This window comes from Antedon bifida, chromosome 2 (assembly GCF_963402885.1).
Source record: "Antedon bifida chromosome 2, ecAntBifi1.1, whole genome shotgun sequence".
Classification (NCBI taxonomy): domain Eukaryota; kingdom Metazoa; phylum Echinodermata; class Crinoidea; order Comatulida; family Antedonidae; genus Antedon; species Antedon bifida.
Genome location: NC_136227.1, coordinates 25,816,621 through 25,841,904, shown reverse-complemented (window position 1 = coordinate 25,841,904; position 25,284 = coordinate 25,816,621). Strand labels below are relative to the sequence as shown.

Genomic DNA, 25,284 nt, shown 5'->3' with positions numbered 1-25,284 from the left:
ATATTGAACCTAAATATAATGACTTTCCGAGAGAGAATCAACTTTATCACAGGGCTGTGTACCACCATTTTCTTGTGAAAACCGCACCACTTTATTTCTTGTGACTTATATTGTACATCACTGTATCAACTTTGCTTATTATTAAAAAGCATATCAAATTGTTCAATAAATAAATGTATTATGCAATCGTAAATTATAATGTGCACAGCAATTCATGAATAACCATTTTGCACATGAATATAACACAATCTCAAATGTCTAGAATTTTACAAGCCAGACAAAAACATACCTGAGATCTGTGTGAAATAATTAGAAAAAGTGAGATCACTGAATCCATTGGGATTATTCAGTGAGGATCCTAGGCCTACTTGGGTTGTGTCAACAGCCATCATTAGATGCCTCTGACACAACTCTGAAGTCCCCTGAATATTATATGAGCTACGTGAATATTTAGTCTAGCAATGAAAGATATTAATGAAATTCTAGCATAGCAGATTCTTCCAACAGATTAAAAACTAAGCTTACACATCCGTCACTCTGTCAGAGAGCATGGAGAAATAAATTGTGAGTTATGAGCTTTTGCTGACTCTCGGTGTACTTGATTTGTTTCTGTATAATGAGAAAATAATTAAATGTTTTGTTGGCTTTCATACTGTAGTTGATATCAAATGTAGTTGTGGAGCTGGGTAACTCGTCATAAATCCTGCATTACATTCTGACTAAAATATTTTGCTTCTTCCACCTTCTAGACTGTAACTTAATTTGCTGTTTAGCTCCTGGAGTAAAATTGTTTAACAGCCTAATACTTAGAACACCACATGTAGCACACGGCAGACATTAGGGACGAAACAGGATAGGAAGCCACATGACGGTGCTCATGAATAATTTATGCATGAGTTTTAACAAAGTGAGTGAAGCTTCGTGAAAGGGCCCCGCGCTGCGAGACAGGGGAGTTGAGGGAGAGAGATATCACTAATAAAACGACTATGTCGACTGTATATGATTTTACGCTGTAGCGTACACAGGATGTCCGTCGTCCTCCCCTAACCATTCTGTTTCTAAGTCCCTGATTATACAGAATGAAAATGAGATACAGTACAACACCACATGCACCTAAGGTAGACCACAAACTAACTCTAATACGCTAGAGTGGAATATTTTGGTTAGTTATTTTTAGGAGTGGTTGATTATTGAGGGCAGTATGCTAATTGGATTAACGTGAATTTAGTGCCTAGGTTAGTGTGTTTGGTATGTACAGTGTTGTGCAACGTGTATAGTAAGACTCATTTATAAAGTCTTTCAGATGTATCCAAACATTATCATCTTCAGTTGATTTGTATTATATTATATAGAAGGATAGGCTGTTTTTGGCTACATATGTTAGTAGTAAAATTTACAATACAACTACGCATTTAATTGACTTTGTACGGTCCTTGTTAGCGAGTCAATCATTATTCACTCAGGAAGTATTTACAATAAATCATGTGAATGTTTATTACGGCACGGTTTATTCTCAGGTTCAGTGTAATAAGCTGGGTAAATATCAAAGCCATACTTGATACAGGTTTGAGCGTGTGTGGGAATTTATAATTAAGCGTGGGTGCACAATTTTCTGCCTTGTACTGTGTAGTAATAAAATGTTTCAAGTTTAAATTTATCATCAGGTTGCCATGATTTCTAAATGACATACTGTACATTAAAACATATTGTAATGTATCGTTATTACTGTATATGCATGTTACATAATCACAATATAAATTAATTATTCCTGTTGTTTCATAACATGTGAAAAGGGTAAATGTATGGTAACCTGCTAACAGATATTGTACTTATTTATTTGGTAGGCCACTGATTTAAAAAGTAACATAACACATCTTTTTAATAGGAAAGTTTTATTGTTCTCATTATAGATATGCGACCATTAATTATTGTACACCAAAGCATAACAAATAAAGATGAATAAAATTGTTTTAATCAACAAAAATAATGATTTCGCTTATAAAAAACCTAGAACTGGTTCACTATTTAATTTGTTTTTACTCTTTAAATTATGGTTTTATCAGGACTTTATTGGTATGATTTAATTTTTTGTCAAAGTGAATGACTATTTATGTGACAAAAAATGGTCTATTCAGTAAAAAAAATCATGTTTTCAGTGGAACAGATATCTTTAAGGACTCAACAGCACAACTTTCTGTTACGTAAAGACATAAAAAACTACTTGGGGGCTATTTCTAGAAAACTTGTCTAGACTTCCTGCAACACCCTTCTCTTGGCCTTGGCAAGTATGGATAACTCAAATACAAATCTCGTCAAAATATCGGCATACATCAAATATTCATGGCTATCGAATGTGATGATTAAAAACTCATACTGTAAGTATTCATCCTTATCCAAATTTCAGATTACGTAAGTAAAAAAATAAATGCTAAAATGAGAAGATGATCGAAGTCTGTGGAAAAAAATAACATGTTTCGACTTTTTGAAGAGGCATGCTAGGTTATGTTGAACTGGGGCTGAAACCACAGTGTGGATGTTTAAATTATAAATATAATGTTTGTGACTAAGCCTGATTGTAGGATAAACACAAACAATACTGTAGAAAATCTACTGATTGGAAGTGAACAGACAGTACAGAACAGTAAACAGCAAAAACCATACACAAGGCTTGAAATGTATATAGTAATAGTACAGTGGGATCAAACCACAGTGTGCAAGTTTAAATATGTATACCATAAATATAATATATTGGCAACTGAGCCTGGGCTGGTAGTACAGTAGGATAGACACAACGAATACCGTAGAACAAGATTTTCAGATAGGTAACGAACATAAACAGCAACTAAACTGCTGTACAAGAGCAGTGAAAAGTGTATGCGACCAGAGTATCAAGTAAAACTTGGTATGGGGGATTATTTACAGTATTTGTATATGAGACAAAGCTTATGTGGTAGAAAGATAAACACAAAGAATACCGTAGAACAAGATTTTCAGATTTTTCGGACAGTACAGTACATTAACAGAAATGATACAAGATATTGATGTTTCGAGGTTTAATGGTTATCGGTAGAATTTCAAACCCTGTAGCCAGCAAACGTAGACAAAAAACAAATATATACCAGAGACCAAGGCATATCATTCAATCAAGTTGCCGATTGATCTGATTAGAAAATTACGATCGACAAATTTTCACACCATGCCCGGCAGACAATCAGACTAACGACATCACTTTGCAAGGCATTCTTGTCTTGCGAACGTGGAATGCGTATCGATTGGTGAATGTACCATTATGGATAATAAACTCGCAGCTATGAAATAAGAAAATAAGAAAACAGGATTTTGAATTCACCATCTATAGGAAGTTTTAACAACAATATGAGTTTTTTTATTTTATGAGGTATTCACCTAGAGAGGTTTTAAGTGTTTTTTGTCATCAGCAGAGAAGGTTAAGAATTAATTTGTGCCATATTTATTAATTACTATGTATATAACTTGTGACTCAGTAAAAAAAAAGAAAGAAAAAAAAATCATCATTTAGGAGAGATTATATTTTTAAACATTTTTAAATATGTGTATTACATACAGTATGTTTATGTCACATAACAATTCAAATCTGATTTTAAAAAAATAATCAATAATAACATTGATCTTAAAATCTTAGTGGTATTTAATCAATTCAATGCATTTCAGTAAAACCATTTTTTAAATTAAAAGCAAATCTTCTGAAATGATTGAACATTTCTAAATTTGTTTAACCAAGATTTTAGACTGCATTAACAACAAATATTCTGTCAAATTTACATTGACATATTTTCCAGCAAGTAAAGCATTTGCTGTAAGTAAAATCGATTATCGTACACACAAGCTTGAGGCTAGAATGTTACTAATTCAGAACAATTTAACATTTCTCTGAAAGTTTCTACAGTATATAAATAATATTATTATTGCTGTACACTGCCAGCACTCCAAACGTGTCATTATTAGTTTCCATATACTGTAGCCATTCATTTTTGGAAGCATTATCTTTAAACCAAAACACGAAAAATAAATCATACTTTGAATAGAAAATTTGTAGTAAATAATAAAGTTATTCAAATTTGGGGCAAAAAATGGTAAATAACAATTAATAAACACATTTTTTAAATATGTAATATTTGTATATTTTTGTCATGAATGGAATAATGAATAAAAGTGGGCTAAACTCACGAAAGAGAAAAAAAAAACAACAATTAAGACAAAATAAAAAGTTAATTGACTTCCTGGAAATGGACTTCCAGTTGAGAAATGTCCTTTTTCCATTTTTTCCTGATACTATTTTTCGTGCAAAGTTAAAAATAATTATGTCACATTACATTTTGTTTCAGATAGACAATATAGTGTACTGTAACTTTAAAGCATTGGGTTTTAGTTCCTTGGGTTAATAATAATGGAGTGATAAAGTGACAATTATCAACCAACAACCACTGTCCTAAATCTATAAAAATAAAATTCACTGTAAAAGTATAATATGTGTACTACAAATGTACAATTTAATCTATTTTAACGACATTCACATTATTGCAGTATAGTCTTAAAATTAATATAATCATAAATACAAAATAATAATATAATAAATAATAATCTTAATGTACTGTATACACGTACTTATCACGCATCATAGGCCCCCATAAATATATAACAATTAAGTTAAAATATAAATTTTAAAATTCATCAGTATTATTTTTATTAATTATTTAGGAAATTTTTTTTTTTACAAAAAGCTTGACAATTTACTGTGGTTGTTATATCGGTTTTTAGATAGCAAACTATAAAATGCTTTTTTCTCAGAAAAAAAGTCTGAAACTTCCAAAATAAAATGCAAAGCTTATTGATTGATTGAAGCACAGGTTCACATTAGGACAAGTGAAACACACACTGGGTAATGAATGGCATAGTGACGATAACTCACTAAGAAATCAATTCTACAACTACTATAAGCAGTTTCAACGCATTTACTAAAGTAGATATGGAAAGTGTTATCAATAAATGTCATGTGATCAATTCATTTCGGAAATACTAAATTTATCATGTAAACCTAAAAATCACGTGTACCAAAATAAAATCATCAAGTATTGTAATCTCTTTAAAATTTATAATTTAAATATTTACTGTAATGTTGCTCTTTTTAAGGTATTTTAAACAGTGTATAGATAAAGCTACACTAAAGTTTAAATAATCACAATGCCTCACTCAGGGTATTGTCTGCATGGAAACAATCTCAGTTCAGAAAAGGGTAAAGAGTAAAGCATTCATTAAGACACAAAAAAGAGTCACAGGTCACATTCTAATTTCTTTTGACGAAAATTATTATTTTTTATGTTTAGTTTGATGAAAAATATTTTTCCATATTGCTAATTTCACATCAAAACTCATACAAATGATCATACTTAATATCTAATAGTTCTTTTATCTTTGGCCATCAACCCAACCGAACAGTCCTAAATGCTTGATCTGAGGTACATTTATATTTTTCCTATTAATAGTTGTATATTCAAGTTAAACAGATATCTGCCATGCACAGACAAAGGGTTAGGTCAAGGAACAAATAATTTTGAATTTGAAACAATTTGTGCAGAATGTATAATGTTATGTGTTTGTTTAGTGCAGGTACATTTCCTTCAGCATATTATTTTTTGCGGTGTTATTAATTATTAATGCATATCATACATATTATAGTATATTAATATTGCATTGCATTATATTTTAATATATGGCAATACCCAGTTTTTACTCTGCATCAATTAATATTTATAATCAATTAAAAGAAAATGTGATCTTAGCTACAGTACTGAACAAAGGTGCTAGTAAGAATAGCATTTCATTTGTGAGATGGGCCAATAAATATAATATAACTGATAAAAAGCAGTTGAAATTTTGAAAAAAAGAATAGATCACAATGGGCTGTATTGCACTTTTTGCACGGTACGTGTCACATACAGTACAGTAGATGCAAATTAACAGTGCTGGTGATTATGCAAATGTGGACATGGTGGACGAACCATCAGCAGTGGGGTTTGTGAAGGTGAACTTGGCGGTTGTATGAAAAAAGATAAAGGCAGCTGTCTATATAAAAAAAAACAACTGTAAGGGAAAAGCTTGGGAACCACAACTTGTTGATGTTCCTGTTTAATTTTGGCCCCGTAGAATATGAATGTAGTTATTTGTTGTTTGTAAGGATAGCTGCCATTCACCGTAAACCGGTTCCTTACTGAAATAAATTGCTGTATTGGATTCTGTGGATTATGGTACGCGTGTGAGATGATCGGCATGTATAAATACCACAGAGCTTATAACCGGTAGAGACCCCAAAGGTGGATTGGTGGGGTGGAACGATTTTCGTTCAACATTGTTTGACTTAACATAATTTGTTAAAACGTTTCAGTGAACGTCATGGGTGTGCGTTAAAGCGGCTTGTTTTTGTTGTGTACGTTGTAGTTGTTTGCCGGGAGAAGAAAACGTCGGGACAGTGTATTGCAGCTGATAATTCCTGAGAAGTGGAGGCCGGAGCTGAACAGTGTGGAGCGGAAGTCTATGTCTTTCCATGGATCCAGCATTGTGGACTTTGGTCTGACTATGAGATTTGCTTGAGTATTGTTTTGTTTAATTGCTTACCTACTTATACTTATTCTTGTATTTGATTATTGTATTTTTTGTTGTCTCTCGTAGTGGGTTGGTTTAGGATCCCTGTAGATCTAATCAATGCATAATTATAAGGCTGGGGTTTGAAAGGTGTTAAAATTAAATCTAATGTTGACCAGCACCCGGTTATATTGTGTTTCTTAATATGGTTTGTTACAGGACTGACGACGACCATTATCAAATGTACACGGTGTCAATCATTGGAAAGCTAATGACGTTGCTGTTAGATGCTTTACACAAAGAACATGGAAACCTGTAAATCTTGTTGTTAATGAATGCTTTAGAATACAGTACTTACCTAATCCTAAGCATGATACCCTTAGCCCTGCCCTGCCTAGATTTCTGTAGAAAAAAAAACATTGAAAACAATTTAAACCTCAAATAAACAATTGACTATATTAATACAGCAAATGGTAAATACTTCAAAGGACATGAGGGTGTGGTATAATATAGTAAAGTACTGTTGGTATTTGGCAACCAGACATAAGATCAAAGGACTGTAATACATGTTTCTATCTTGGCAATGTGAGCTCAGTGTCCTGTTGTTAGATTCTTGGCTAATATCCAAGATAACGTTGCACTGGTTTGTGGAGGAACCAAAATAAAATTAAGGGTGTTTAACAACCTAACCCGAAAGCACTCAGACTGCCTTTTTACATGCTACTAAACTGATACTATTAAGTAAAATGCCTTTGAAAACACAGAGCAAAGAAACATAGCTTTCTGTTAGAAGTCTATTTCAGTTGGTAAATTGTCCAGAATTGAGATTCTGATCACGGATGTTATCTGAAATCAAACTTAAATTAAGAGGTAGAATGACAATCAATAAAGATAATATCAAGCCAATTAAAATATTAGCAATAAATCATATTCTATTCTGGTGGTATATTTAATGAAGAACTTTTCTAAATGGATTTCAATTATATAGAGAAACAGGTAAAACTTAAGGCAAACTCAGACATCGTCAGACCATGAGACCTGACGAGTCGTCTTGACTCGTCGTTGCTGTTTGAGTTGCAGCATGATGAGACGAGTCGTCTTGAGAAAGCATCAGGCTTAGTTTTTAGGTCGTCGGGTGAACTAATAAACATGTTTATTTTTCTCCCGACGAGACATGTGACGTACGACGCTGTCTGAGTTGGCTTTTACTGTACTTTTATTTAGTCAGTATATGTCAGTATAGAAAACAGCCTGAAATGTCCATATCCATCCATTCATTTCGTCATTCCCAGTCCTATTTTTTTTTTCATGTTGCGTTAATTAAATAGGCAAGTTTAAATATATTGCCTCATATTATTTTGATATTTGAGAACATTTTTCAATGCATGACTAGCCTTAGATCCCAAAGGTAATCTCAAGGACTGTATACGGACATAATTAGTTTATACACATAAAATAAGTAATCTATCTCTAGATATTATACTTTATGACTCAAGTAATTCAACAGTTTCAACGATTTTAATTATTATTTTTAATTAAGTAAGCATACTGTATGAATAATACCCTTATTGCTTATTCAGTCTTTTTCATTTTTTTATGAATAATACTCAATAACATTTTATTCATGTAGTTTGTATCTCTATGTAATAAAGATATATAATTATTAAAACATGATTTAATTAATTAAAAATGGTTACATTTTATGTTGTGTTATTAAAAAAAAAAATGTAAATGTATAGTTCCATGCTACAGGTATTGTATAATAAATATAGCATTCTTCTTGCATATTCTCTTTAATTTAATATTTTTTCCCTCTACTTTTTTAGGGCACCACTAACAATTTTTGCTGTTCAATTTCTATTCAGCTTTTACAATGTTTACTTATATTTATTTTTCACAAGGGCATGAAATGGAATAAAATAAATATCAATAATTATGTATATACATATTTTATTATAATTGTAAAAATGAAACATTAATTCAGTATACTGTATTTAAAAAAAGCATAGAAATAAACAAAAACAATTTTGGTTGCAAAGAAATGTTTGTAATACATATTACAATTGTTACAATTTTTATCTGTATATGTAGTACTGAAATGGAAATAAAGATGAGTTTATCTCTCAAAAGACAAAAAAAAAATATCAATAATTCACTGCATGTCACTATACATATTACTGTGAGGTCTATAATAAAAAAAAACCTATTGTTGTTTACATTTATTTATCAATGTTAAAATTAGGTTTGAACTAGTGAAAGTAGTAAAAAAGGTTTTAATTAAAATGTAATCAATTTAATAGAAGGAGACTACGTAGATGATCGGAGCTCACAACAATCGATAAATGAAGAATTTAAAACCCACGGTTCACTGACCCTGACGCCACACTGCATGAATCGCATGATAATCAATCAGGTTTGATACTGTAGTGTAAGTGAACTATGAAAACTAATAATAATGTATTCATTTATATAACGCCAATTCCAAATACATTTAAATGACGCTTTCACATTATTACCCCGGTTATTTTGATCAAACACACTGGAAACATACTTTATTATGTTGCCATCAGTAATCAGCACAGTTTGTGCTTTGACCTAAACCAGGTACCCAGGGTGGAGAGAGGCTAACGTAAGTAAAATGTCTTTCCTAAGGATATAAGCAATACGACGAGCATTGTGCTCGAAAGCCTGATCACGAGATCAGAACTAAATAATGAACAATCGCAATCGGTGAATCGTTTAATATCTAGATACAGTCTCAACATTTTGATTTCTTAAATTGTGTTGTGCTGTGCGGTTTAGTACAGGCCAGCCAGTAAAACACACAAACCTGTAAAACCATGGTCAGTTAATTTTTCAAAGAAAATGTAAATATATGTTTAAATTGTTGATGGCCACAATAAACAAAAGGTGTACTGGCCCGGTGGCCCATTTAAAAGATTCATGGATAGTCCGTGATTGGTGTTTAAAAAATGGTTTATTAATGCATGGAGACGTACTTTACTCCATGATGAATGTCATAAATTTACACCTAAAGTAAATATAAAATATTTTTTCCTGAACTATGAAATTTAAAATGTATTACCTATATTGCATATCCATGGTGTTCTATTAAAGTTCCTCTTCACAGCATCTGGTGAAGGAAGCCTACACCATCATTAACTGATCATGCTTTCTTTGCTGCAAAATAAAAATAAATAAATAAAATACATAAGTATCACATTCATGAATTATCTCTCTAAAATGACAATGCTGTATTTATGGATCATACCTTATTAATATTATATTACTGTTATATAGTATATGTGATACCACATGTGGCCTGAGATGGTAATGCATAAAAACATTGATTTTAATGCCCAGATGGTTATTTTATGCACAATAAAAAAAAATTTTTTTTTAAAACGTATAGTGTTTTTTTCTGTATTTTCTGTACAAGAATTTTTGAAAAATTTGAATGGGATTCCTCGTACAAGAAATTAAACTGGGACTATAATGATAAGAAAAGCTATAGTAATTATGATCATTAAAACATGTACTGTATACTAAGAAATGCCACATTAAGGGGAAAAAAGGATAAACTCTATAATATGAAAATTTGCACATAATGACCATTCAACCAGCATACATTTATTTTATCTTAATTAAACAGCCGTCCAGTTGTTCGATTAGTTTCTTCAACAATACACATTAATCGAATGATGTAGATAAATAGCCAAATGGTTTTGAATAAAGAAAAACTAGAGAAACCGGAACGAAGATGAATCCCTTGGGTGCCGTAACAACACGGAACTGTCATTCGCTCTCAACTAACAACCCGTTATAAAAAGCTTTGAAAGATATGTGTTAACATTTTTATATTTGTTGTCGGTTAACTTGAGAAATTGCTTGATGAAGCACCATGCTAAACGGTAGGTCGATTTCAACAATGTCTTTCGCGGTTCATCGTAAAACAAGTGCTAAAAGGAGATCCAATCGTTACGATGGCGTTTATTTGGCTAGAAATTATAACTAATCAATTGAATTGCATTATTTGACATCAGTGATAGTTTGTTGCGTATCATTGTTACTTGACCAGTTGAAAGGTGTGAATTAGGTTATGGATATTAATCAATTCACCTAATCAATTATTATAATTAGATGTTGTTATTTGTTTAATTAGCTATATAAAATTAAGCTACTGGTATTGGATAAACCCGTCATAGGCTTGCAAGCATTAGAATATTGTGTTTATCCATTTTCATCTACTAGCTTCAAAGCAGATACAATTTCATCTTAATAAGACATTTGACTTAAAAATTAAAGCGTAAGAAACAAACAGTATGCAATAGAATCTTTAAAAGTATATCACAATTAAAATAAAAGCAGGATACCATAAAAGGCAAAAAAAAAAGATAATCTGGTAAGATTCTAATATTATCTTAAGCAACCATTTACTATATCATGACGGAAAGTTTTGCAATACCACCCTGGGTCACGACGGGATCCCTTGCGGTACCCCGGTGATTTTATTTAAGACTTATCAGAATACAAATAGAAGATCTTCCCGAAAAAAAACACAATTTTGGAAAATAAGATGTCTTGTGCCAGCAGTGTGTGTGAGAGTTGACTGTACATGAAAAAGAACAAAATAAAATTACTGCAACAACAATAAATTCATGAGAATTCATAGAAACTTTCAATTTAACATTACAATTCGTGATTTATTGATCAATAATTCTTTTTTTAGTGTTATCGGTACTTTGCTTAAGTTGTTTAGTTCAGGAACTCCCACTCATGGTAAAAATGAGATACAAAATATTGTAAGTAATCAGTTACAAACACCCATATCATGATTTACCAGCAGTACTACAAAACATAATTGCATTGGAAATATCATGAATGCACGAACATTTCGTTTGTAGTAATATCAGATATTTTTTATACTATGGTCAAGTCGTGTGATTTAGTTTATGATTCCGTCCCGTAAAAAGGTTAAAAAGTTTGATCTAGTTTCATAAATAAGGAATTCATATCATTCATTCATAGGTGCTTTGCCTTTATTCTGTTCATTTTATTATAACATTTACTAAATATTCTATTTTAACATATCCAAGTACATCTTTGTCTTTTGATTGGTTGATCCCTATCATGTGCCTTGGATTATTTCCTTCCATTTCAATGATTGAAGGTACTTTGCAGTCGATTCTTTGTATTTTTGTGCGGTAGACAGTGTGTCTGAATATTGAACAACAGGGAACCTGTGGTGCATGCTTTCCATAAAACTGATGTTGCGTCAAAAATAATCGGAGCGACACATTTTTGCATGGCTTAGGCTTCAACATTTGATTTAGATGGACTGTTAATTACAGTAGTTGATTAAAAGTTTACTCTAGACAGTACAAATATTGAATGTTTGTAATCATTCACCTTGTTGAATAGAACAGTCTATCTTTTAACTTGTGAAAGTATTCTCCCCATTCAACTCATAACATTCATTATTTGTATACTGTATTTGATTTGCATACACAAAGTAAAATGCATCCTCATTGCTATATTCATATCAATGACAAACAGCATTCTCTTACATTTTGTATTAAATTAAATGTATAATATAAGGTATAAAGCCAGTAAAGCCTGGTTTCCATAAAATCGCTACAGCGTTTCCATTAAAATCGCTACACGCACAGATTTCGCGGACGCAATCGGGAAGGCTCCCCGATTCATCGCAGTCAAATCGGCAAAGTTCAACCATGTTCAACTTTGCTGATTTTGTCGGCGATGAATCGTATACGCGTACCAAAGAATATTTAGCGCTCGCGTATTAGATCCCCGATAAATTCTAGCGTTTCCATAGAATCGCTACGCTCTGTCGTGTAGCGATTTTATGGAAACCAGGCTTTAGGTATAACATTTGTCCTCAAGCTTAAAGTGGAAACTGAGAAAATTCAAATTGCAGTGCCTACTAGATTAGCACACCGGGAGACGATCCCCTACTCTTTGCAAATAGTGTACCAATAAGTTCTTTAACGTGAACGGGACCAATGGCTTTACGTCCCATCCGAAGGATGAGGAAATGAGAGTAAAGCATCTTGCCTTTGTATTAAATTGAATTATTGAAATTTATTAAAAGAATAATCTAATATTTGTTCAAATTTAAATAGAAATAATAAAAATACTTTCTACGTACACATATATTTTTCTATCAAGTGCTAGTTTAGCTAAAAAAGACAAGCAATAATATTTCATTGGCATCAATGAATCATCTAAGAAAAAAATGCATTTATTAATCGAGATAATAATAAAAACAAATTTGAAAATTAGTCAGAGAAATTCATGAATAGGGTTGTCATGGAAATCAGTAATATCATAATAATTCTAAATAGAATTGGTTGAAATTTTAGCACAACAGATCTCAATCAAGATTATGTTTATCGATCAATACGTAAAGAATTTACAATTATGCGGAAAAACATTTCTGATAAAATTTTCATTTTTAAGTTGATATTTACCTATAACTTGAGAAAAAAAGAATTATACAGTTCATAAAAAATTGAACAACAATTTTTACATTTCGATAGCGCTCACCTCCATCGAAATGTAAAAATTGTTATCTCTAGAATAGTCAAATTACTTTTGATCGGATGTTCCCATACTTAAAACTTTCTTTAGTTTAGTTATGCTTCTACTTGCCAGGTATGTAAAATTATGGTAATGGTGTTTGGGTGTTTCTAAATTGGTTGGTTTGAAAGGGGTATTACAGCAAGGCAAGTTTTTTTTTCAATTTTGATTCTTCGGCTCTCTTCGGTTTTAAAATATGGAAAGAACAACATTCTTGTAAAATTTGTTTGATCTATTTATAGAAATAAGGTTGTAGAATTTATAATTAAACATAAACAACATTCATGATGTCATAAACACATTACTACAATGTTGAAGGTCACTAAATCTATATTTATGGATTAAAAAAAACACCCAACAAAATAAAGTAACAAAAAAAACCCAATAACAATAAAAACGTATGTAAAAATAGCTTGTTTTTGAATTTAACGGCCGCGACAATACGTTCTCAATGATGTAATCTTCAGAGAGAAAATTGTTAATAAGTAACAATGACAACGAATAATATTGCGTGACGACTCAACGTCTACCAGATCTTTAATGTCATGCCACTTTACGAGTTGATTTATACTTTGTGCTGTTTTCATTCATTAGTGAGAACACTTTTTTTTTGGTTTGGCTCTGAATGAAATTGTTATAGTAAATTCTATCATGGTCTTAAAGTTAGAAAATCAAAGATATCTTGATACCACACACATGAAGTGTATCCTTGCCATTGATTGGTAAATTTTTGTATCACATGGTATACTTCTATTGCACTGAAAATTCAGTTGCACGTTACAGTAAGTATTTTGACAATTTGTTGCAACGCCGGGCTGGCGACCGATTCTCTCAAACTACTCAATTCATGTAGGCCATCAAATGCATATTTTGTTGTTTTGAAGTTTCTGTGTAGCAAAAAGTTTCTTTACCCAATAACAATGTGGTAAACGTTAATGTCAGTCTACACTCCTAAGATTTTTTCAAGATAAGAAAATGATAGTGATTATACGAGTGAATCTGTTTCATTGAAGCATATTTTTATAGAAAATTGTAAACCATTTAGCTTGATTAATTTTTATTTTGCAGTATTGCTTTTGAAAAACTCAATATAATCTACTGTACTTTCTGTACTAAAACACCAAAGCCACCGAACAATTCATGTTTTAGTTAAAAAGTGATCTGAAATCAATTTCTAGAATTACTGTAAGATTGCTTGCCAGTTTATGTCAAACAGACGCATATTGGAATGCCATCAATGTACAGAAATTTGCATTTACTCTAGAAAATAATCCTGGAATTTACCTTCGTATTAAAATCTCAAAAACTGTAGGTTGCATTGAAGATTTATACTTCACCTAAGGAAATACCAACATCTAAAAGGCTTACAAAATTGTATTTAAATGATATGAAAGTGTACTCCAATATTGGAAACAAATTACATACGTCTTTAAAGTTTCATTATGAAAGTACTGTACTGTGTACAAACATTTTTAAAAACAAATTTTACCTGGTTAGATTCTATTGATCCAGGACAAAGACGATTTTAGATAATTTGGATTTTTACAAAAACGTAAAAAAACAGTTTACATACTGACAAAAAACTATCTGGGTAGGAAACATAATCGAAGAACTAACAAAATAAAATGCATCATTCGAAAAATTAATGACAAGACTTTCGGATCACTAAAGTGAAAGAGTCATGGAAACGATAGTGTATGTGATGTCTACCTAAAGACGAATAGCGTAAAAGATGATGAAGACGATGGCAATACAGTAATAATGGTTGTCTGCACTTTTCACAAACAAAAGAAAGAATCAATAAATAAAAGTAAGAAAAAAAATGATGAGGAGGATTGGAACCATTTTTACCGCTTCTATTCTCAGCACTTTGAAGCTCATAAATGAGAATTCAACAGAACAGAAAAAATATATTCTATCTTATAATAAGTATGATTAAAATACATATTCTCCCTATATTCTCAATTATAGGTAACTTACCAACCTGTCAAAATTGTATTCTGAATAATCTTACAAAACAAGATATTAACATTCATTGATGCGAGAACTTTCATTACAAAATTGCTAATAAAATAATGTCATCAAACTATTCCAATTTTATTATCAATATATATATAATGTTCACTAATTACATCATTTGAAACTAGAATGTTATTTATATTTTCATGTCTTAGTACACTGTAATGTAAGTATGACATGATCGGAAACAGTCCGTCCATTTTTAAACGTGTGTCGAGAAAAAAAACATGCATCGTAAATTAAGTAAATCGTAATATTCTGTGGTGATATGGACGAAGGATTATGTGAACGGAATAAAATACATTGAGTATGATGGATGACAACGTCGGGGTTGCTGCTCTTATGCAACAAAACGATATTTAGATGTAAAGCAACAATGCAGAAAATATTTGTTACAGTCTGCCTGATACAGACAAATAGAGCACATGGAACATACATTTATTTTGTAGGATAAAATAAAATGAAAACTGTACAAAGAAAAACATGTTCAAATGTACATTTGGTGGTTTGAGTATCTTGTGTAAGACAATTTATTCTTTCTAATTGAAAATGTACTTATATGCTGTGCCCACCAGTTACCTATCATTATGTATATTGATTAGATTGTAATGAACATATTATTTGAAATTATATAATATTGAAGTCATTAAAATTGTAAAGAATTATAACATTATCACCTTAAGTATAGGACAACCTATAGTATGTACAAGATAGGTTTGCACCTTATTTCCAGCAGTATTTGACACTCACTATGGTACTGAAGACAATACTACGTTTTGGTCATTCCAACCACTAAAAACACTGACTGAGCACTGAGATGACTTGTATCATTGATTGCACATAAAGAAAAGGTATTAAACTTTAAATTTAAGATATTTTGGCCTATGAATGTCAATAGTACTTTATTACGTCTGGACGTGTTTTTACAGTAACTTGATGTGTAACTCTATATTGGGATTTTTGGACACTGTAGAAATCTACATTTGACGAAAAATAAAGTTAGTCCAATATCTTTGACGTTGGAAATAAAAGAACATGCTAAGCTTCTAATATTACTGTACGCTCAATAACATGCTTTTCTCTATGACATAAAACATAGATATCATGTTCGAATTACTGGTGAATATATATATATATACAAAATAAGCCTGCAGGTAGTAATATGCATGAATTAATTAATTTTCTTGTTGGCAGTTAGTGGTGTGCATTGCACGATTGAGTACATATTTATATATGTTATTTTGTTGACACAGACATTTCAACATCTAGGCTCATAAATATAAGGTGTCAAATTGCAATGTATTTTAAACATTTTTTTGCACACAGTTATGCAAGAAAATGCTATTATAAAATGTTGGAAAAGAAGTGAGGTTGTTTACATTTTTATCAGACTGCATTTCAAAATGAGAAAATAATTACTATTTTGAAAATTCTTACAGTAAGGCTGTGATGTGATTTTACCAAACTTTGATGAACCTGTATTAGTAGGAAATGAAGAATAATTTAAAAATCTTTGAAATTAAAAAATATAGAATAAAAAATATATAATAATAGAAATGGCACACAATTACATGGCCTGGATCCATTTGAGTTAAGTTTTTCTAGTGAGAGGAAGAGAGCTTTAATAATCACTGTCCAATAGGTGGTATTGTCCCTGATACAGGTATTATTTATTTGAATAAATGTCCAGCGGTATTTATTGTTCAGGAGGGTTTTTATGGGGGCGAGGAGGCGTTTATTTTTGGGGGTGCAATATGGTAAAAATACCATGTAATCAAATAAATACCACTTAGATCTTTAAAAATACAACACAATTAATATTATAATTGTATCAAAATGCTTGGTAAAGTGATAGATCAATCAATGAATTCTACTACATAGAAATGTGTACTGTATGCATAATAATAGCGGGGTGTTTATTTGAGGAGATAAATGAATACCTCAGAGATTAATTTCAAATGATGTTCTATGACTATGATGGAGGAGGGAAGGGGGAGGGTATTCAAAGCGGGGAGTTTATTCGAATAAATATGGTAGTACAGTATCTTTAACTGGAAAAAACTTTTAAAACTGTTAATGGAAAACAGAAACCTGAAAATGTTGTTTATTGAGTAAATGTAATTAACAATCTGCTGAGGTTTGTTCAATTATCCATTATGTCAAATATGAATAAAATATCATAATTTTTTTATAACATTATTATGATTGCTATCCCTAATGTAGTGATACTAATATTATTATTTGTTCTGATATTTTACATTGTAATGTACTTTCCATGCAATTTACAGTAATAGCTGGTGTACTGCAAGTTCAAAGAAATTGTATATTAAGTTAGTTACAGTTAACAAGATTATACAATTACAGGAGATAACTTCAATTAGATTTGAACTCATCACTAGGATGATCATTCCTGAAAATACAACAATTTATAGTCCGTCAGGCTACTTCCACCAGTGTCTTCAAATCTCTCCTCAAAACCCACCTTTTTAATTTGTAATTTTCTAAATTTTTTCTGTCTATGTAAAGCGCATTGAGGCTTTCAGCATAATGCGCTATATCAAGTACCAGTTATTATTATTATTACAGTGCTACAGTATTTTGTTTACACTATGCCATACAGTATTTTAGCATAGGACTGGTGACAAGTACGATCTTATCAAGAGCATTCTGTCAAACATTGTAAATCCTTAGTCTTTAAGCGTGCAGTCTCAACAAGCACAGCCTCATCAAGCATGGTTTCATCAGCCATACAATATTCTTAAATTCGGGTAGGGCCTTCTGCCCAAAAATCCTTTGCTATTTATAACAAAAATATCAAATAATAAATATTATACCCTTTGGGAAAACGAGTCTAATAATTGCAGAAAACTCATACTTAAATTAACTATTAACCCCTAAGATCTATTAGTATATGATGCATGACTAGTCATCAATAAACTAATGGATTGGCAATACATTTACCTTTTGACTATTTCAGGACTAATATGGAGAACAATTTATTTAATACTATGTACGGTATGATTTCTTAAAATAGTATGGCAATAATAAATAGTAATACATTATCGCATTAAATTATAATGAATAGTAAAGTTGTGCATATCATTATGTACACAGGTTTGAAGGATAATCAGTAAGCATGGACATGTGGCATGTAATGCTATTTTGTACAGCATTGTACAGTGTAACAAGCATGTACTTGTGGCATGTAATGCTATTTTGTACAGTATTGTACAGTTTAACAAGCATGTACTTGTGGCATGTAATGCTATTTTGTACAGTATTGTACAGTTTAACAAGCATGTACTTGTGGTATGTAATGCTATTTTGTACAGTATTGTACAAAATAACAAGCATGTACTTGTGGCATGTAATGCTATTTAGTACTGTACAGTGTAACAAGCATGTACTTGTGGCATGTAATGCTATTTTGTACAGTACAGTGTAACAAGCATGTACTTGTGACATGTAATGCTATTTTGTACAGTACTGTACAGTATAACAAGCATGTACTTGTGGCATGTAATGCTATTTTGTACAGTGTAACAAGCATGTACTTGTGGTATGTAATGCTATTTTGTACAGTGTAACAAGCATGTACTTGTGGCATGTAATGCTATTTTGTACAGTGTAACAAGCATGTACTTGTGGTATGTAATGCTATTTTGTACAGTATTGTACAGTGTAACAAGTATGTACTTGTGGCATGTAATGATATTTTGTACAGTACAGTGTAACAAGCATGTACTTGTGACATGTAATGCTATTTTGTACAGTACAGTGTAACAAGCATGTACTTGTGACATGTAATGCTATTTTGTACAGTACTGTACAGTATAACAAGCATGTACTTGTGGCATGTAATGCTATTTTGTACAGTACTGTACAGTATAACAAGCATGTACTTGTGGCATGTAATGCTATTTTGTACAGTGTAACAAGCATGTACTTGTGGTATGTAATGCTATTTTGTACAGTATTGTACAGTGTAACAAGTATGTACTTGTGACATGTAATGCTATTTTGTACAGTATTGTACAGTGTAACAAGTATGTACTTGTGGCATGTAATGATATTCTGTACTGTACAGTATCAAGCATAGACATGTGTCATGTAATGCTCTTCTGTACTGTACAGTATTAAGTAGAAATGTGGCATGTAATGCTACTCTCTATAGTACAGTGTAGCAAACATGCACTTTATGTACAGTACAGTGTAGCAAGCATGTACTTGTGGCAAGTAATGCATTTATGTACAGTACTGTACAGTGTAGCAAACATGCACTTATGTACAGTACAGTGTAGCAAGCATGCACTTGTGGCAAGTAATGCATTTATGTACATTACTGTACAGTGTAGCAAGCATGCACTTGTGGCAAGTAATGCATTTATGTACATTACTGTACAGTGTAGCAAGCATGCACTTGTGGCATGTAATGCATTTATGTACATTACTGTACAGTGTAGCAAGCATGTACTTTTGGCATGTAATGCATTTATGTACATTACTGTACAGTGTAGCAAGCATGCACTTGTGGCATGTAATGCATTTATGTACAGTACTGTACAGTGTAGCAAGCATGTACTTGTGGCATGTAATGCATTTATGTACATTACTGTACAGTGTAGCAAGCATGTACTTGTGGCATGTAATGCATTTATGTACATTACTGTACAGTGTAGCAAGCATGCACTTGTGGCATGTAATGCATTTATGTACAGTACAGTGTAGCAAGCATGCACTTGTGGCATGTAATGCATTTATTATGTACTGTACAGTGTAGCAAGCATGTACTTGTGGCATGTAATGCATTTACAGTATGTACATTACTGTACAGTGTAGCAAGCATGTACTTGTGGCATGTAATGCTATTTTGTACAGTACTGTACAGTGTAGCAAGCATGTACTTGTGGCATGTAATGCATTTATGTACATTACTGTACAGTGTAGCAAGCATGCACTTGTGGCATGTAATGCTATTTTGTACAGTACTGTACAGTGTAGCAAGCATGGACTTGTGGCATGTAATGCTATTTTGTACAGTACTGTACAGTGTAGCAAGCATGCACTTGTGGCATGTAATGCTATTTTGTACAGTACTGTACAGTGTATCAAGCATACACCATTTGTTAATTACGTATCCACCTTTAAAAAATATAATCATCAAAATCGTTCATACCCATAACCATATAGATTGATCTCCTAATTTATTACACTTTTTCATACACGCATAAAGCGAACCGTGAGAAATCTTGAGATTGGTACTTCCGTTTTTCGTCTGCGATTCACCCACTTTTGATAGATCGTGAAGGCCAAAACAAATGGAAGAATTATAACTTTTCAGCAAAAATGCTGGGTTTTCCCGAATCTGTATTAACGGATTCTGGCAAGAACAGATCTTTTCTCTCTTTTTAACATAATTTACCATAAAAACATACATTTAATAACCTGGTTTAATGTTTTTAAAATAACATTATGCATTATTTTTACAAAACGTCAGAAATTGTATAGGGAATGGGACTTGATATAATAGTTATTACTTTCTAAAAATTAGAGAATTTTAAAAATGTGAAATTTTAAAATTATGATTTTTAATGTCATTAGAAAATCTAATTTTAAAATGATAAAGCCACATACTGTTAGTCCTCAAATAAAAAACATGCACTTTGATGTAACATTTCAACCCAACACTTCCACCACATAATTACTAAGTAACAATTTTTACATAGAAAAAGCATTGCTTAAAACATGTACACTAAAAATGTTTTTAAAAACACAGCAGAATGCATTAGTAGGCCTACTGTACTATTGGCTTTATTCAAAAGATAAGTAGTAAACTGATACATATAAAATAAATTTTTTAATTATGCGAATACAACAATTTAATGCTATAATAATAAATTACAGTATACAGTTTTGGGAAAGGTGCACTTTTAACATTTATTTAGTCAACCTGAACTAATCAATGTGTAAAACACTTTAATATTATCGCAAAGCAATTTTTAATGAGCATTCATTTTTTCCGTATTATTAAATTAAGCCTTCAATTTGAATAGTATTCCACTTACCTGTAGAAGTTATTATCCAGTGCGATTAAGCCTACATGCGTGGAGATATCTCTGCGTGTATTAATGTGAACGTGAGGAGCCGAACGCAGGCAGACAAGAAATTCTGTGATGTGCCAGCTTGGTCAATCTCAATCCATGTCCTCTTTGCTGCGAAGAGTACATACAACACATTGATTACTTAACTGGTTACGCTTCAACGAATCTAGTCAATAAACTGCCCATAATGAATATTAATATCTTAGACTCCGATATCCAGAAACCACTCACTATGCTATGCTTGATTGGGTGGAGTAAATAAATAAAATTTCAATGGGAATATGGTGTGTGGAGTTGAGGCGCATAATTTGTGCGAATGGGCTTTGCTGAAGCATAAGCTCTTCATTATGATTACACAGGTTGACTTGTGGCTGTGGCTAATTTTATACAAGTTAAAAATAACACAATTATTCAGATATTTTATAGACAAATAGATAAGTAATCGTGTGGCATGTTTTGAACTAAACCTTTAATATTACTGTATTGTAATTAATAATTGTTTACAATCAATATTTTTTACAAAAAATTAAAATTTAAAAAAATATACATCATTTTTAATGTAACTAATTATGTTAAAGAAATTCTTCATTTTTAAAATGTAATTACAAGTCTCCAAACAATTCAACACACTTGTAATCAGAATATAATACTATATTTTACATAATTTTAAATGGTAGCTTCAGGTTTATTAAAAACATCTATTGTTTAATGTGAAATATAAACATTGATAATGACCCAGTTATTTTTTAACAGTCAGTAAAACATAATAATACGCAAGAAATAAGTGTTCACCACTGATATTGTATCTATAGCAGAACACTCACTTTTTTTGGCAAAATAATACAAAGACTTAAGGTAACTACTTTATAATAATTGGCAATTAGTCCAACTCTCCGTACATTTGTATTGAAACTAAAAGAAAAATGACACAAAGGAAACAATTTTATATAATACTGTACAGCAGAATTGTATAAAAAATTAAGTTTCCATAAGCGCAATATTCCAAACCTGAAACATAGACACAGAAATACCGGGATGGTGACCGGCAGAAGATAGTTTATTATGTTATTAAGCATTTTATTACAAATCAACCATCAATATATATACATGCCCGGTAAACCGAAATTAACCAACTTTCTAAGAAAGAGCTTGGCAAACTTGGCGGCCCCCTAGCACCCCATGGTTGCTCGGTTTGCTTACAAAGTACTCAATATTATGAAATTGGTCCCAATTATATAACTCCGCACCAACCGAAATAAAATACTGCATATGGCCCTGGTAGTACAACCAGGCTAGTAATGAAATTAATAATTTTAACTTACTGTAATGCTAAAATAAGGATCTAAGTGTTTCCTTCTTTGCATAAGTCTTGCTTATTCTATGCTATAAGTAGTAAAACAAGGGATTTGTCAATGTCTACTATTATCACTCTAATATCTCAGTCTCAGTTATCTAGAATTGAACAAACAATGCATGTAAAAATCACTTTTTAGAGAACTCAACACACAACTGTAAACATAGGCCCTAACCTTTTTAAAAAAATTGTAAAAACATAAATCTGGAAATCAAACCCAGAACCATCCAATCCCTGACCAAATACAGTTAAACGCCAACAAACCAAGTCTTAAAGCCACATTCCCTAATCTGATCTAATCTAGGGTCACAAACTCCATTTTATGTCAATTTAAATGCTATAATGCGATAATTTTTTCGTCTTTAAATGGTCAAAATGTGAAATATAATTTGATTCTAATAATTCACCAAGAATGGCCATTGGACTGGAAAAAAGCAGTTTTTCTACCACTCCTTAAAACCACTACTTAAAAAAGGAGACACTAGAGAATGTGCAAACAATTGTACAATCTCACTCATCTCATACATATGCAAGCAAGATCATGCTCCATGTCTTCGCAGCTAGATTAAGAAATATACTTGAAAATGAACTACCACCCGAACAATCTGGTTTTAGAAAAGGAAGAAATCAAATTGGAAATTTGTAGAACTTGATGGAGAAGAATATAGAGTTCCAACAGCCTCTATTTCTATGTTTCATTGATTACGGTGAAGCCTTTGTCTGTGTACAACATCCAAAATTATGGAATATCATGGAGGAAATGGGTTTCTCTACACATCTGATTACACTGGTCAGTCAGATCAGAAAAGAGTGTGGACAGTGACAAGATCAGCAACTGAGCTCCAGAAGAGTGTGGACAGTGACAAGATCAGCAACTGAGCTCCAGAAGAGTGTGGACAGTGACAAGATCAGCAACTGAGCTCCAGGATCTGATAGAAAGAGTGAAGAACTCCAGTGAAGAATATGGTGTGACTGTTCCTTAATGTTAAAAAGACAAAAGTGATGGTGTGTGCGAAAAGAAATGACCAACAAGTTCAAGCCGACAGTGAGGATATAGAGGTTGTCGATCATCCTAGGCTCAATGGTTGTGGAGAGAGGCTCTGTAACTCTGTTGAAACAAAACGATGTCTTGCCTTAGACAAGATCATCAGCAATTGGCCTTCAAATGTCTAAAAAGACCGAGGAATTTCTAGAAATACAAAAATCAAAATTATGAATTCTCTGGTTTTTCCAATTGGATTGTATGGTTCTGAGACGTGGTCACCCGGAGCAGCAGATAGAAAAAAGGTTGCAGCATTTGAGATTTGGTGCTGGCGGAAGATGTCGTCAAGTCTCTAATTGGAACTATAATGTCACTTTGTGCCAGCAGATGGATAAGAACATAGAGAGAAGAGAGGATGAAAACATAGAGAAGATTAATATGATCACTCAGAAGGCAATCGAAAGCGTGGTCTAGACAAGATGGGATAAAAAGAACATCACTACTGAGATGGATATGTGAACAGCATACCACTGTGACCAAGAGCGAAACAGTTAAAGCAACTTCATCAAGAGGGTCACAAATATAAGGACGATCATTCTGCTAAAAAAGAAAGAAAATTAATACAGCCTATACTGTAGCAGCGTACCATGTTCGTGCGTTACCGATGTTTACCAGCTAGGCCAAGGTCTACAAAATTAAGCCTAGGCCTACTACTAGCTAGGTTAGGCCTAAAGGCCTATTTACAATAGGACGATAACGATCAACGATAAATAGATAAACATACATTTTTCTTACATAAAACAAAATAAATTGGAAAAGTTTTCGTTTTAGAACTACGGTATAGGAAAATCATTTATGCTGTCAGTCATTGATAAAAATAATATTTTTTTAAATAATAAATAAAAACAATAACATCATTGTATTGCCACGATATTATAGCTCTTACCAGGGTACAACTCTCTGCTCTTACTGATCATGACGTCATTTGATTGGACATGTGAAAATGTAATTTTCATCAAAGGCAGCATATATGGTTCTCCTATAGTTCTAGGATGAAAATTGTTTAGATTTCCTTTGTTTTGTGTATGAAAAATGCATATTTATCTATTTATCGTCGATCGTTATCATCCTAGTGTAAATGGGCCTAAAGACGGTCCATAAAGAGAACATTTGACGCGAGCTACTTTTTATCATAATTAACCATAAATGATAAAACATACATTTAAGACAGGAATGACCTGGTTTAATAATGTTTTAAAAAGTAATTATATAGTGATAGATAGGCCTACTGTAGGCCTAGGCCTACACATAATATATTTAGAAAACGTTGAATAGGCCTAGGCCTAGCCTAGTCAGTTGTTGACAGTAGTCTAGTACAAGTTTTTGTTTTTTAGAGGCGTGCCAAGCAAGCAAAAGGGATTTGATTTTGCCCACCAACAAACAAGCTTCCTACCTAGCTAGCTAGGCCTAGCTATACTAGGCCTGGCCCTATAGCCTAGGCCTAGGCCTGGTAATTATAATTAAGCAAGGCTAGGTTAGGTAGGCTAGACTGAGAGATTCATGATTCTTCTTGTGTGATAATATATACGACTCTATTTAAAAAGATCAAC

At 32.0% G+C, this 25,284-nt stretch overlaps 1 protein-coding gene across 2 annotated transcripts in view; it reads right to left on the bottom strand.

The window, feature by feature from the left end:
• The window catches only part of LOC144858776 (voltage-gated potassium channel subunit beta-2-like), a 42,209-nt gene extending 19,488 nt beyond the window's left edge, over positions 1-22,721 (bottom strand). Inside the window, exons 1-4 of one of the 2 annotated variants that reach the window (XM_078714889.1) lie at positions 22,661-22,721; positions 21,303-21,449; positions 9,704-9,798; positions 6,977-7,020 (exon numbers count right to left, since the gene is read on the bottom strand). In XM_078714889.1, coding sequence (XP_078571015.1) covers positions 6,977-7,020; positions 9,704-9,720 — 61 coding nt within the window. In that variant the 5' untranslated portion in view covers positions 9,721-9,798; positions 21,303-21,449; positions 22,661-22,721. Of the gene's footprint in view, positions 1-6,976; positions 7,021-9,703; positions 9,799-21,302; positions 21,450-22,660 lie in introns of those variants that run through there. The other variant, XM_078714890.1, reaches the window with a different exon arrangement.
• Between the last annotated feature and the right edge of the window lie 2,563 nt (positions 22,722-25,284).